The sequence below is a fragment of the Tamandua tetradactyla genome, chromosome 1 (assembly GCF_023851605.1).
Source record: "Tamandua tetradactyla isolate mTamTet1 chromosome 1, mTamTet1.pri, whole genome shotgun sequence".
Taxonomy (NCBI): domain Eukaryota; kingdom Metazoa; phylum Chordata; class Mammalia; order Pilosa; family Myrmecophagidae; genus Tamandua; species Tamandua tetradactyla.
The window spans coordinates 60447567-60460505 of record NC_135327.1 but is presented as its reverse complement, the minus strand read 5'-3'; the positions used below and the strand labels follow the sequence as shown (position 1 = coordinate 60460505).

The following is a 12939-nucleotide window of genomic DNA, read 5'->3' as shown; positions in this document are numbered from 1 at the left end:
CTTTTATATCTGCTTACATTTTATCTTTGGCAAACTACTTTGTGTTTTCTCATTCCTTAGAAAGTACTGCTTTTTACTTTTAAATTGACCTCAAAAAAATGTTCAGATTTGTCAGGGAGTTGAGGGTGATTCTAAGGTTGGGGGAGGGGGGCATAGTCTGTTAATGGCCAGCTCTTTCTTAGCCCCTTAGTACACATTTCTGTGACTTCATTTAGGGAAATAGCATAAGATGCTTAAATGTCTCGTTGATCATAAAATCCGCAGAGGACTGATGCTACATAAAAGATGACGTTTCTAACAGATTTTAAGTGCTCTTTAAAGTGCTTTGTTCTAGAGGTGGCAGCCGAATGCCCTGGGCACTGACTGGTATTGCCGTAGACCCTGGCACCTTGGTGTCATTTCCCAGCCACCAGTCCAGGGCCACCTCCTGCCCTGCAGCTGTGCAGAATTTACACCCACGTGTTCCTCAGAGCCTCTGAGGGGAGTTGGGAGGAGAAATCCACATGGGGAAAGTGGCTGCCAAAGCTGCGAACACACTAGCTGGGACCCAGGGCGGGAGCAGCCCCTCTCTGTGCTCCTGTGCAAGGAGCCAGCATCACATCCAGCACAAGCCCCACCCCTGGGTGTTGGCTGAAGCATGTTCCTTAGTGCTGGGTGACATGGGGTCACCTTGTCCCTACCCTTTAGATTTGTACCCAGAGCGGTATTGGTTGGTATCAGTAATTCCAGGGTTAAATATTTACTGGCATGATACATTCAATTGTTTGAATTGAATCTAAGTAAGATTTTAAAAGCAAAGTACTTGAGTATATCATCTCCAATACTACTTGGGGTAAAATGCCACCGAGTGGTGGCCAGAAAGAACTTTTGCTGAAGGTTCTTGGTGACCACCTGTATGAAGAGTGCTGGCGCTCTTCCTTGATGACCAATTGAAAGGAAAAGTCCTGTTTTCCTCAAGGTGAAGATCAAGAAGCTGACTTGTCAGACATCTCTGAAGAGCCTCCGGTCAGTCACAGTATAAGAGATTGGTATGGGATAGAATATAATAAGCATATCATTCCCCGGTGTTATAGACTCTGTGATACCACATAGCACTTTCCTTACAGAGTAAAAAGAAAACACTTTTATTTATAGAAATGTAAATCAGTAGATTCTTAGCTTCTCCTTTCTAAAGAAATATTACACATTCCATTATGACATAGCAATATTTAATTCTCGTTTAAGATCCTCTCCCTACTCTATCTCCAGATTTAGTAATATGTGCTGCACTAATACCATCACCAGTTGCATTTTTGTCAGATTAGTAGGAATCGTCAGATGTGTTTATCGAGCCCCTGGAACGTGGTCCAGATATTGGATACCACAGGGCCTCAGGGCTGTCCCTGCCTTGATCACAAATCGAAAGAGTTGGAATTAACAGACAGGAAATTGCCCCGCTCTGGGCCTGGTTGTGAGTCGGGGGCATTGAGAGAGGTACAATAGGGCAAGGGTCTTTGAGGGTGTGGTCCTGGGTGGCGGGCCCTGTGGGCAGAGGAAGAGGGAAGGGCCACTCTTCGAATACCAGGACATTGTATTCGGGGTGGACATCACATTCTCACCCACCCCAGCACCTCCTGGATGCACTTCCATCACCCAAAGAGGGAACTCAAAGACTTGCAGGTTTTCCTATATAATAAAGAACTGATTTGATGTGTTGCAATAATATAGGAGAAGGGGTTTTAGAAAAGTCATCACTGAAATTTTGCCCATAAGCTTTTAAATATATATATATTTAATTTAATTTAAAGGCTTTTCTCCTAAATCATATAAGCCTGTTAAACTTATCATAATTGGGTTTTTTGTTTGTTTCATCCTCCTGCTCAGTGTCTGATGTTAATATGTATATACAATTCATTTACTTCCCTGTTAGCTAAGCAACCTTGACCCCAGGCCAGATTACCTACTTGACACGATTCACTTATTTATAGCTTTGTTGTGCTTGACTTGGTGTTTTCTAGACAGAAATGTGTATGTGTGGGGTCCTGGTTTACTCCTGTAGATGTGTAATCACTGGGGTGTGTGTGTGTATGTTTGGAAGGCTAGAGGCTCAACTTTCTTTTCTTCTCTGTCGCAATGGTTCCTTTCTACACCAAGTTATTTCCATGCAGAACTCTTGGGGTGGGCTGCAGCAGAAGTCTAAGGGGTGAAGGTGCCTCATCTGAGTGCTGCTGCACACCAAGCATGCACACCACCCTGACCTGACGCCCTTCCACCCCCGAGCCCTGGGAGTAGTGAGCAGTTTACTCTGGTTTCAAATGGGTACACTTCCTTCCACATAGTGTCACTTGCCTAAGATCACACACCCAGGAAGGATCAAACTGGGATTTGCACCTGGCTCCATCTCCACCCCAAAGCCTCATTCCAGTCATGAAGTTCTGTTGCCACTCAGTTCTCTCTGCAGCGGGCAGAGTATAGATCTGAATAAGGCACGGAGCTGCAGCTTTGAAGAGCTGCCACTGCAGAGGGACTGGTATGTAAGCATGCAGTCGTGCCTGGTGGGGGTATATAGAAGGTCGAAGGCAGAGAAGGTATCGCAGGAGAGCGAGACTGACACATACCTCCATTTATGGAAAATCATTTTTTATAGACATAAAATTACAGGGGTTCCTCACCTCCTCAACACTTAACTACTTGCTTTTGGAAACTCAGGGGTCAGATAGCTATAGAAAAATTCTCCCCGAGCTCTTGCTGATCACACTCAAGAAGCAAGTGAAGATGCTGAAGGTGCCAAAATCTTGCCCTTTTCTCAATACCGTAATTTGGTGCCACACAAACTGGCCTGCTCCTACCCCTCAGTCTCAGAGCAGTACGCTGTCAGAAGTTGATTCACATCTGGAATTGCTCCCACATGGAGCTCTCTACAGCCATACACAATTCACAGATAGCATTTCAGAACACACCCAAAGCCTGCTGAAATCCTCTAAGGACCTTTCTGTCCTTGCACATTTTTTATGATTTGTCCACAAGAAATGCTGGGTCCTCTTGTTTTGCCCATGGCATGTTTTAGTGGCACTTTGGTGGCATTGTTTGGGAGAACAGTTGAAAGCCTGAGTCCCTCCTCAAACCAGGTGTTCCACTTTGGGTGTTGGTTCAGCTCGATTCAGGTTACACTGACAGTTTGAGGAACAGGGACTTTGGGTCTCGGATTATTTGCACTTTTTGGAGTCTTATTCATGGAAGTCTTATTTTAAAAGCTAGCTGCGATGGATGGTATGTGATTAGCCAAGAATTTGACTTGAAACTCAGATGTCCATGCTTGTTTTCATGAAGTGTACCAGACCCCTTTCACCTCTGGATGATCGATGGGGCTGCTGTCCTTTATTTGGCCTTGCTGAGTAAGGTCAGAGGTGTTCAGACCCACACCGTTCTCCTCAAGTGAAGGGGGACGGGCGCTGCTGCCTTTTTTTAAGATGCTTTAACACTGGAAAGCACTTAAAATGTTTAAATCTGTAGTGTCTATTTTATAACTTGAAATATTGTCAGGTAAGCGTTTCTTCAGTTTTCATGTATGTATGAATAGATTTGCACAGAAATTGTAATCAGAGTCAAAAATAGCATTGAATGGAATGTACTACTTTTTCTCCTTGAAAATCAATAAAAATATTTCATGGAAACTGGTCACTCTTTCTTCAGATTTGAATCGTTAGTAGCTCTTGCATACCCACCCCAGGCCCATCCATGCAGAAGGGATGGCTCCGTCCCACCTTAGCCAACATGACAGCATCACTCTTGGTGGTAGGGCCCAGCTCCCAAAGGCCGCCCCCTGGTGTCGGGAGTAGAGCACCCCAGGGTGTGGAGTCAGGCTGCTGACGTGATTTCCTGGTGCCTGGGCCCCTGGATGAAGATGGATACCTCTCTCCTCTGACCTGAAATGCATGCTGAGGCCCAGTGGTTTTCCACGGGCCTTAGAATTTCAGAATTGGAAAGGAGGGGTCTGGTATGAGTGTGCATGAGTGTGTCTGTATTGGGGGGTGGGGGGGCTGTCTTTCCCACTTTATTTGCTAAGGCTTTTTTCCTACCCAAGTCACACTTCAGAACCATTGCTTATTTATTCCCACACAATTTTGGTTCCAGCAGGCATGAACATTTTGCTCTGACTGGTTCAGAACATAAGAAGAATTTCATTTTAAATAACAGATAGTGGAAAGTGTCAGGTAGTTTTAGAGGTATGTTGAAAGCTTTGGGAGTGAAGAGGAAGAGTTGGCTCTCAGATAGCCTATTTAATAAAACTAAGCATGGTTCCACAACATATCAGACTTGTCCAGAAGCCATGGGGACTGCTTGACAGCCCTTCATTGGGAGTGGGGTGGTTTTCTTTGGCTGCTTTACTTTCCTTCCGGTCCCTAGTGCCAGCACATCTGGATTCACATCCTGGTGTTGACCTTGGTCCAGGGGATTAATTGGTACACACCTGTCAGATAGATCCTTCTTTGGGTTTCTTGATTTCTCTTTGGGTACTTGGTATTAGTTCTGACAACACTGAGTCTGAGGCTAAACCCTTCTACTATAGAACCCCTGGGATACAGGCATGGAGTTAAAGAGACTTTTCCTACAAACAAGCACACATTCTGAAGGAAGACATTTACTCATTTGTGGCAGGGGGTGGTAGGGAGGGGACAGCTCAACACCTTGTACTCACTCTGGTAATTTCCTTTTCTGAAAATAAGGGATGGCACATTTTAAAATATCCCACCCACCTAATTGCTTTTTCTCATCCACTTTATGAACTGTACACTCAACAATCCTCAGAAGGGAGGTGGGTAAGTAAGCATCCTTGCTTCTAACAGTGGAGAAAAGTAATTTTGCAAAAACTGAAGAAGCAGCCACATTGCTTCTGTACCAGTCTGGAGTACAGGCTGCCAGTCTCCATGCCACAACCAGCTTGTCTCACTGACTTCTGCACCTTCTTGAGACACACTCTTCAGAGGGATAGCACACTTAACACTGTGGCCACCAAAATGGGAGGAGCCCCTGGGTTGAGAGTGGGGCATGCAGAAGGAAACCTGGCCCTCTGGCATCTCCCCCAGGTACAGTCACATTGTGAGGAAAAACTTCTAGTATCATAATACTAGATACCTACCTTGTCACAGTATATACAGAACATAATTTGGGGACTTTTCCCCTCATCTCAGTAATTGCTGCAAAGATCCAAGTCAGAAGTAAATTGTATTGTTTCTTCCATAATCATGTTATTTCCAAGATGCTAGCTACATTTCAAATAGTCATGCAACTATAGCATAAGTATATTTAGGTGCTAAGATTTAAGTACTTGAAAATTTGGGGTATGTATTTTGGGACAGCCCAATTTACATTTAAAGTCTTGGGGAAAATTAGTGGAAAGTCCATAGCTAACATTGATCCAGTTTGGGCACCTTATTAGAAAAAGATGAGATACAAGAGTTGGAAGTATTTTTAAATGCCAGCTGCTTAAGGAGATGCAAGTCTAGATGGCTCCGTGTTTTCAAACCAATATATTAAGTAATTTAATAATAACCTTACTTGTAATGAATACGACGACAAAGATTAAAGTCTAAAGAGTTTCACCAGAGCCAGGGCATACTAATTCTTTCCTGTAATAAGTGTGTTAGACCATTAAGTTTCTGTTGGAATGGCATACTTCACAAGGCCTGGACATTGTGTCTTCCTGGGCTTCACAGTAATTTACTCACCACACACAGCCGTTTGACCTGAGATTTGAGGCCCTACAAAACCCTTTAGAAACTGAGCTTTTCCCTTAGTGAGGTAGCATAGCCCCTCTACCTTGACGATGAATACTGCTAGAGGTGACTTACTCCAACTAAGGTTTCTGGGCCCTTGCTCTCTAGGCTTCTTTTGCAACAGGTGTGGTGTCTCCACCCGCCCACGCCTTGGAGCACGTTCCCTCACTTCTGCCCTTGAAGTCAAGGTCTTTAAGGGGAAGTTATCAGAACTGAACCTGTAGCTCAGCCTTTTGACAGAGTGCTCTATAATTAAACTGATTTTGCAAGTTCTGGGGCTATTGTTTATAAATAATTTGGTTCAAAAAGGCCCTAATAGCCATTTCAAGGATCAACCATACCCAACAACTGGATGTGAGTAAGTTAAGTATTTGGGTAAAGAGCTATTACAATGAGAGAAGCACTGTTTTAAGTGTCAATTCATGTGAATTACAAAATGAGCTTGATAAATAGCTCTTCACATTTGCTGAGCTGAAAACCTCAGTTGCATTCAATATAGTCTGCCTGACTTTCCAGTTCTAGTCCCTCCTTTACCCAGCTCTTAACAGAAGGGCCGGAGAGAGGACATTTTGAAAGCCATTTCTTTAATGAAAGGCTGGTGGTAAGGTACACGGATCTATTATAGCTTATGAGGATGCCATCCTTGTATATCTCAACTCTTACACACCAGCCTGTGGACTAGGAGGCCCTTGGGGTAGCATGAAGGAGAAAGGATGTGAATCTCCTCAGTCCCTGCAAGTGCTGGATTGCCCCCACCAGTTTAGCATGGGGTAGAATGGGAAATCCATCTGCACCCAGCAACACAGCCTGTGGTGCTGTCCTTAGTTGAAATTCAGGAATATTAATGAGTAACACGTAATGGTATCTAAGAACAACTATTGGAAGTAATTTCCTATATATGTGTGTGTGTATATATATATATATATAATATCATGAAATGAGTAAGGAACTCTTGATACTGATAAGTTAAAAGCATATAAATGTAACATACCTTTGTACACCACAGTAATCTCAAACTATCTATAAATAGAGTTTATGCAATTTAACTATTATTAAATAGCTTCTGCTATTAAAATAAACTTTGTTCTTTTCTCACTGAATTACTGTTCTGTGACTTGGAATTTTTTTCCCCTTTGGCATATGAGTTTGGAGGGAGGAGCTTTACTGGAATAATAGCATTCCTGATATAAGGTACCATGGGATAATCCTTTTAAGATATAATTATTTTTTAAAAACTGTGCTGTGCCCCATGACTGCCGGCCTGTTTGTCCATGTGCTCTGCCCATCCCCAACAGCTGTCCTGATGCCATGCCCGGGGTCCCAGGTTTACTGGGACTTGAACAGTGAGGAGCTCTTAAGAAGTTAATATTCACTGAATTTGTTCCTAAACCTAACCTTTATTTTAGCTGTTTCAGTTAGTAGCATCATTTTTCCCATAATTGTAATTTTGACATCAGAGGTGAATGAAATTACTTATGGTTTGTGCTTTATTGATCATTATAATTGAGTGGGGGAATTGGTTCTTGTTGAATGTATAATAGTAGTATCTTGAACTTAGTTTATGTATTGCAACTCATAAGTTAAAGACAAAAAGGAAATTTCCTCCCTGATCTCCCCCTGTAACAAGGAGATAGAAGAGCACATTCCATAAACAGGTTTTTGTTTAAAAGTCATCCTACTATATAAATATTTTCAAACCCTTAGGTTGACAATTTTAGACTTTTGCTTCCTGGCCTTCACCAGGAAGGTGAAGCCCTTCGGTGCTTTAGCATCATCTGTAATTTTGAAATGTCTAACAAGTTTTAACATGAGTTGGGCCCTGGATTCTGTCATTTGCAATGAGGGGCTAATTGTGGCGGACTGGAGAGCTGGGTGGGGAGCTGTCCACAGGACGAGAACCAGCCAGGCCTTGGGATAAACTCTTCAAACACTTAATTTTATTTTATACCAAATTCCTTCCTTCTGCCCATGGAGACTGTTCCCCACTAAAGCCCTTAATACAGTTTACTTCTGAAGGATAAAAGCTGAACTTAGTTTTAAAGTTTACACAAATATTTTGTTTTGCAGGTCTTGAGTCACCACGTCCCAATATAATCCTTGGGTTAGTAATCTGTCAGAAAATGAAACGTCCTTCAAATGTTGGAGAGTTAGACAAGATAGAAGAAAAGCGAAGCCGACTCCAAACACAAGAAGAAGTGGATGTTTCACCCTATCCCAAAATCACTACAGCTCCTCAGCCTGAAAAGAAACCCTCCAAGTATCAGCTCTTCTCTGCGGACACAGCTGTGGGCACCACCCCTCCAGGGTCACCTCCGCCCCCGCCCCCTCTGCCGGAGCCCCCGGCGGCGCCAGCTGTGGCATCGGTGTTAAAAATACCGTCATCCCTCAGACTAGGGGCCACAAACTCTGTCACCACATCAGCTGCATCAGCGACAGTTACAGGAGCATCTTCCTTAGCTGCTTCAGCTACTTCAAAAACAGCTTCACCCCTAGAACATATCCTCCAGACACTATTTGGAAAAAAGAAATCATTTGATCCCCCAGCCAAAGACTCTGTTGAATCCGCTGCAGCCTCCCTGCAAGATTCCAAAACGAAGGTGGACAACGGGATGTCAGCAACTCCTTTGTTAGATCCCATCGTTCAGCAGTTTGGCCAGTTCTCAAAAGAGAGAGCCCTCGAGGAGGAGGAGGACGACAGGCCATATGACCCAGAGGAGGAGTACGGTCCTGAGCGGGCCTTTGCCGCGCAACTCCCAGAACGCTGCCGTTGTGGTGATGGGGACAAGACACCTGAAACGGCAGAAAAGGAGGAGGTGGCCTATGACCCGGAAGATGAGACCATCCTAGAAGAGGCCAAAGTCACTGTCGATGACCTGCCCAATAGAATGTGTGCAGATGTGAAGAGTAATTCCACAGAGAGGTCTGCTGAATACGCCACTGATGTCCCTACTCCCTCTTTAGTGGAACAACAAAAAATGTTAGAAGAACTAAATAAACAAATTGAGGAGCAGAAGAGGCAGCTCGAGGAGCAGGAAGAGGCTCTGAGGCAACAGAGGGCTGCCGTGGGGGCTTCCATGGCCCACTTCTCTGTGTCAGATGCATTAATGTCGCCACCACCAAAGTCAGCACTGACCAAGACGGACCTGTTCCAGCCAGAGCCGCAGATTTCAGACAAGTCCACTGGACCCCCCAGCACCAGCCAAGCGGCCCCGGGAGCAAACCCAAGCCCTGACTCGAGGCAGAACCGAGACCCCCGGCAGGCGAGGAGGCTGGCCGCAGAGAGCAGCGAGGGTGGGGATCCCCTAAAGCCACCAGCAGATGGCATGCCCAGTGCCCCGCCTTCAAGGGATACTCCCGGTGGGGCCGAGGCAGGCCACCTGCCTCTGCTGGCCCAAGAGGAACGGGGATTGGCTTCTCCACAGTGGGTGCCAGGTGAGAATGCTCCACCGCTGTCTAACCATGATGGCCAGAAGAGCGAGCGCCCCGAGGATGTGGTCAGGCCACCCGTAGAGAATGCCCGGCACCCTGGTGCCGGAGATGGTGCAGCCAGGCCTGTGCGCAAAGTGCTGCTGCCCACACCTCCCAGCACCTCCTTCCAGCCCAACTTCCCTTCGCAGAATGATGGGCAGAATTTTAATGCTCCTGGAGGAAGGGATCCTTTCTCAAGCACAGTATTTACATCTCAGGAAAAAGCTCTTGCTTCATCCCAGTTTGAGGATCCAAGAAGCCTTCAGTTTGGTGAAAAAAATGCCAAGCCAGCAGTTGACACTGAGGGACAGAGAGAGCCACAGTCCAAACCCGTTGAGGGATCCTCCACGTTCCCCCAACCCACCCAAAAGGGGGGGCCTCAGCCACAGTTCCAGGGCCAGCGGGAGCCTGTGCCACGCCCTTTTGGAATGCCGGGGCTTCATGGCCCCAACTTTCCACCACCCCGGGGACCAGCCCCTTCGTTTTCCGAAGAGAATCTCGTTTCTAATCACGAGGGCACAAGAGGACCTCCACCTGCCAGGTTCGGGGCCCAGAAGGGGCCTATCCCTTCCTTGTTCTCTGGGCAGCATGGGCCACCTCCTTATGGGGAGAACAGGGGACCTTCCCCCTCCTACCTCGGGGGTCCACGAGGAGTAGCGCCCTCCCAGTTTGAAGAGCGCAAGGATCCCCATGGAGAAAAGAGGGACTTCCAGGACACCCCGTACAGTGACATGCCTGGCCCTCCTGCCCAGTTTGAAGGACCAGAACAAGCCCAGTTTGTGGGCAACAGGGGCTCCACACCCTTCCAATTTGGAGCCCAAAGAAGACCCCTTCTGTCTCAGTTTAAAGGACCCAGAGGAGGCCCTCCTCCCTCTCAGTTTGGAGGTCAAAGAGGACTACCCCCTGGCCACTTTGTGGGCCCCCGGGGACCCCATCCTGGTCAGTTTGAAACTCCTCGGGGCCCCCATCCCAATCAGTTTGAAGGACCCAGAGGCCAAGCACCAAATTTCATGTCAGGCCCCCGGGGAATTCAGCCTCAGCAATTTGAAGAACAAAGAGTAAATTCACCGCCAAGATTTGCAAATCAAAGGGCACCGGCACCCCTTCCGTTTGGTGGGCCACGGGGATCAGCGCCATTTCCTGAAAAAAACGAACAAACTCCTTCAAGATTTCACTTTCAGGGACAGCCCCCACAGGTGATGAAGCCCGCCCCGCGGCCACTGCTGGAGTTGCCAAGCCACCCCCCACAGCACAGGAAGGACAGGTGGGACGACCCGGGCCCAGCCTCTGCCCTGGCCCCTGGAGCCACCGGGCCAGGCCCCGAGGTGGACCCACAGTGGGCCCCCTCTGATTTCCGAGAGGGCAAAGGCCATGAGTATAGAGGCCAGACTTTCGAAGGTCGGCAGAGAGAGCGGTTTGAAGCAGGGCCCAAAGAAAAACCCGTGGAGGAGTCTGAAACTCAGCCACCAGAGCCTCGCCAGGGCCGGGCCTTCGAGGAGCGGAGGCGCGAGCGGGAGCACGGCAAGCCCTGGGAGCGGGACCGTGGCAGGAACTGGAGCAGGGAGAGAGACTGGGAACGACACCGGGACAAGGACTCCAGCCGGGAGTGGGACCGCAGCAAAGAGAGGAGCGCAAACCGAGACAAGGAGAGGGAGGCAGAGCGGGCCAAGGAGTGGGACCGAAGCCGGGAGAGAAGCAGGAACCGGGACCGGGAACGGAGGCGGGACCGAGACAGGTCTCGGAGTAGGGACCGGGACCGCGAACGAGCGAGAGACAAAGACAGAGACCAGCGCGAGCGGGGCCGGGACCGCAAGGACCGCAGCAAGAGCAAGGAGAGCGGCCGGGACCTGAAGACCGAGGCACCCCGAGCCCCCGAGGCGGGCAGCGCCGCCTCTGCCCAGGCCTAGGGGCCGCAAGCCACCCAGCTCTTGGCAGGTGGCCTGCAGGAGGCCCCTCAAAGCCAGGTTTATAGACTGCCGAACAAATCGTTTTTGACGTGACTGTGAACTCAGATGAAGAAAAGAATATTCTGGACTTCAAAAAATTACTGTAGTTTTGTGTATAATGGTTTCTTAATGAAATTTCACATCTTTACAATTCTGATGCTTTTTTTTAAACTGCGAACTCTTAATATTTCCATTCAAAATTACAGAAATGGGAAAGTGTCATTAAAAGCACATTGCTTTTTCAGATTATAAAGTTATCTTTTCCAAATAACTTGACTTGTAAATTTTAAGGGAATTTCAGTGGACCTTAGAGCCATACCTTTTCTGACATCTCATCTGTATTTGTGTTCAGAAGGCTGATTTTCCGGGTCTTTCACATGCTTTCCGAGGGGCCCCTTGCTGCCCCTGATTTGTTTCACTGTTGTGGGGGGGATGCTGTTTGTCTGGCTTGATTTAGAGAAAACAGTCTGCTACTGTTTCTGGGAGGTTGAGAAACAAGACTTACGAGTGCATTTTTCTTTTGTGACAAGGAAATTTGAATTACAAATTTCAACCAGGAAACAATACCACATTTTCATTTTGCTCAGTTTTTATATAGTACCTTATAAATTTGTTTTCAAAAACACAATTAAAAGCAACATCTGTCTCCGTAGAAACTGCTGCGTTTTAAATGACAATTTATTGGAAAATATTAAAATTTTACCAGCCTAAAGAAAGTGAGAAAATAAACCAATTAAGTATATTTTAAGGTGGTGGGGGGTGTCTTTGATTTGAATAATCAGGAGCATTTTGTTTATAGAATTTTGCCATCTGCACAGCTCTTCCTGTGTCCCAGGAAAAGTGCACTAAGCTTAAAACTTAGGTTTGTCAGATGAGAAATTTAAAAGTTTGTCATTGAAAATGAAACAATATTTGTATAAAGTCTGAGATGGAAAATAGTGATATTAGTTCAAGAACTACAAACTGCGCAGTAAGCATTCGCTGTGAAATACAGTATACTGCTTCTTGTCATGTAATTTTCAACTACTTGAGTGTAAAATGGAGAAAACCTTGCTAATTTATTTGACTGTACAAATACACTTTGATAATTTTTTATATTTTCATAAAATTACTTTTGCAAATGTAAAATTAGAGGATTTCATTTGTCCTTTGGAGTCTAATCCATTATACATCACTACAGTTTTTCACTTTATAGCACAAATTTCTATGTTACGAGAACACAGAACCGAGTAGTACAGGATGAGCGGCCTCAGACCGAGGGACGTAGATTGAACTACATTGAGGTAGCGTCCAGTTCCAACATCTAATATGATGTGAAGGTTTTTTTACATAAGAAACAAATTTTTCTAATTTAAATACACAAATGTAAAAATCAAGTGTGGTTCTTTAGGTTTACTTGATAGAAATTTCTGTAAATTGTATTTTATATTGCAAAGTATATCACTGTACATTAAAACATGGAACTTCATAGGTTTTGTTACTTGAAGTAGAATAAACATCTACAGAACGTTTTTGACTCATTCTGTCCTCACTTAGGCTTTTCTTTAAACATTGGGAGCTTCGAGGTGGGTGGCAGATCCTATCACCAAAACTCAGCTGAATGCAGCCCGTTTACTGGCTGGATGGGAGGGCCCAAGAGCCCCAAACCTGCCTCTCAGTCTGAGGTTGTCCAGCCATTAGAACAGGTGATCTGAAGAACCCGCAAGGTCCTCGGTAGTGAAGGAGTGCAGTGTACGGGGCAGCAGGGGCAGCATGCCGCCCAGCAGGTT

At 46.1% G+C, this 12939-nt stretch overlaps 1 protein-coding gene across 8 annotated transcripts in view; it reads left to right on the top strand.

Annotated features, from left to right (window-relative positions):
• Nucleotides 1–12708, top strand: part of DIDO1 (death inducer-obliterator 1) — a 58539-nt gene extending 45831 nt beyond the window's left edge. For all 8 annotated transcript variants that reach the window (XM_077117353.1, XM_077117403.1, XM_077117374.1 and 5 more), the window contains exon 17: nt 7824–12708. In XM_077117353.1, coding sequence (XP_076973468.1) covers nt 7824–11131 — 3308 coding nt within the window. In that variant the 3' untranslated portion in view covers nt 11132–12708. The remainder of the gene's footprint in view (nt 1–7823) is intronic.
• The last annotated feature ends 231 nt before the right edge of the window (nt 12709–12939 follow it).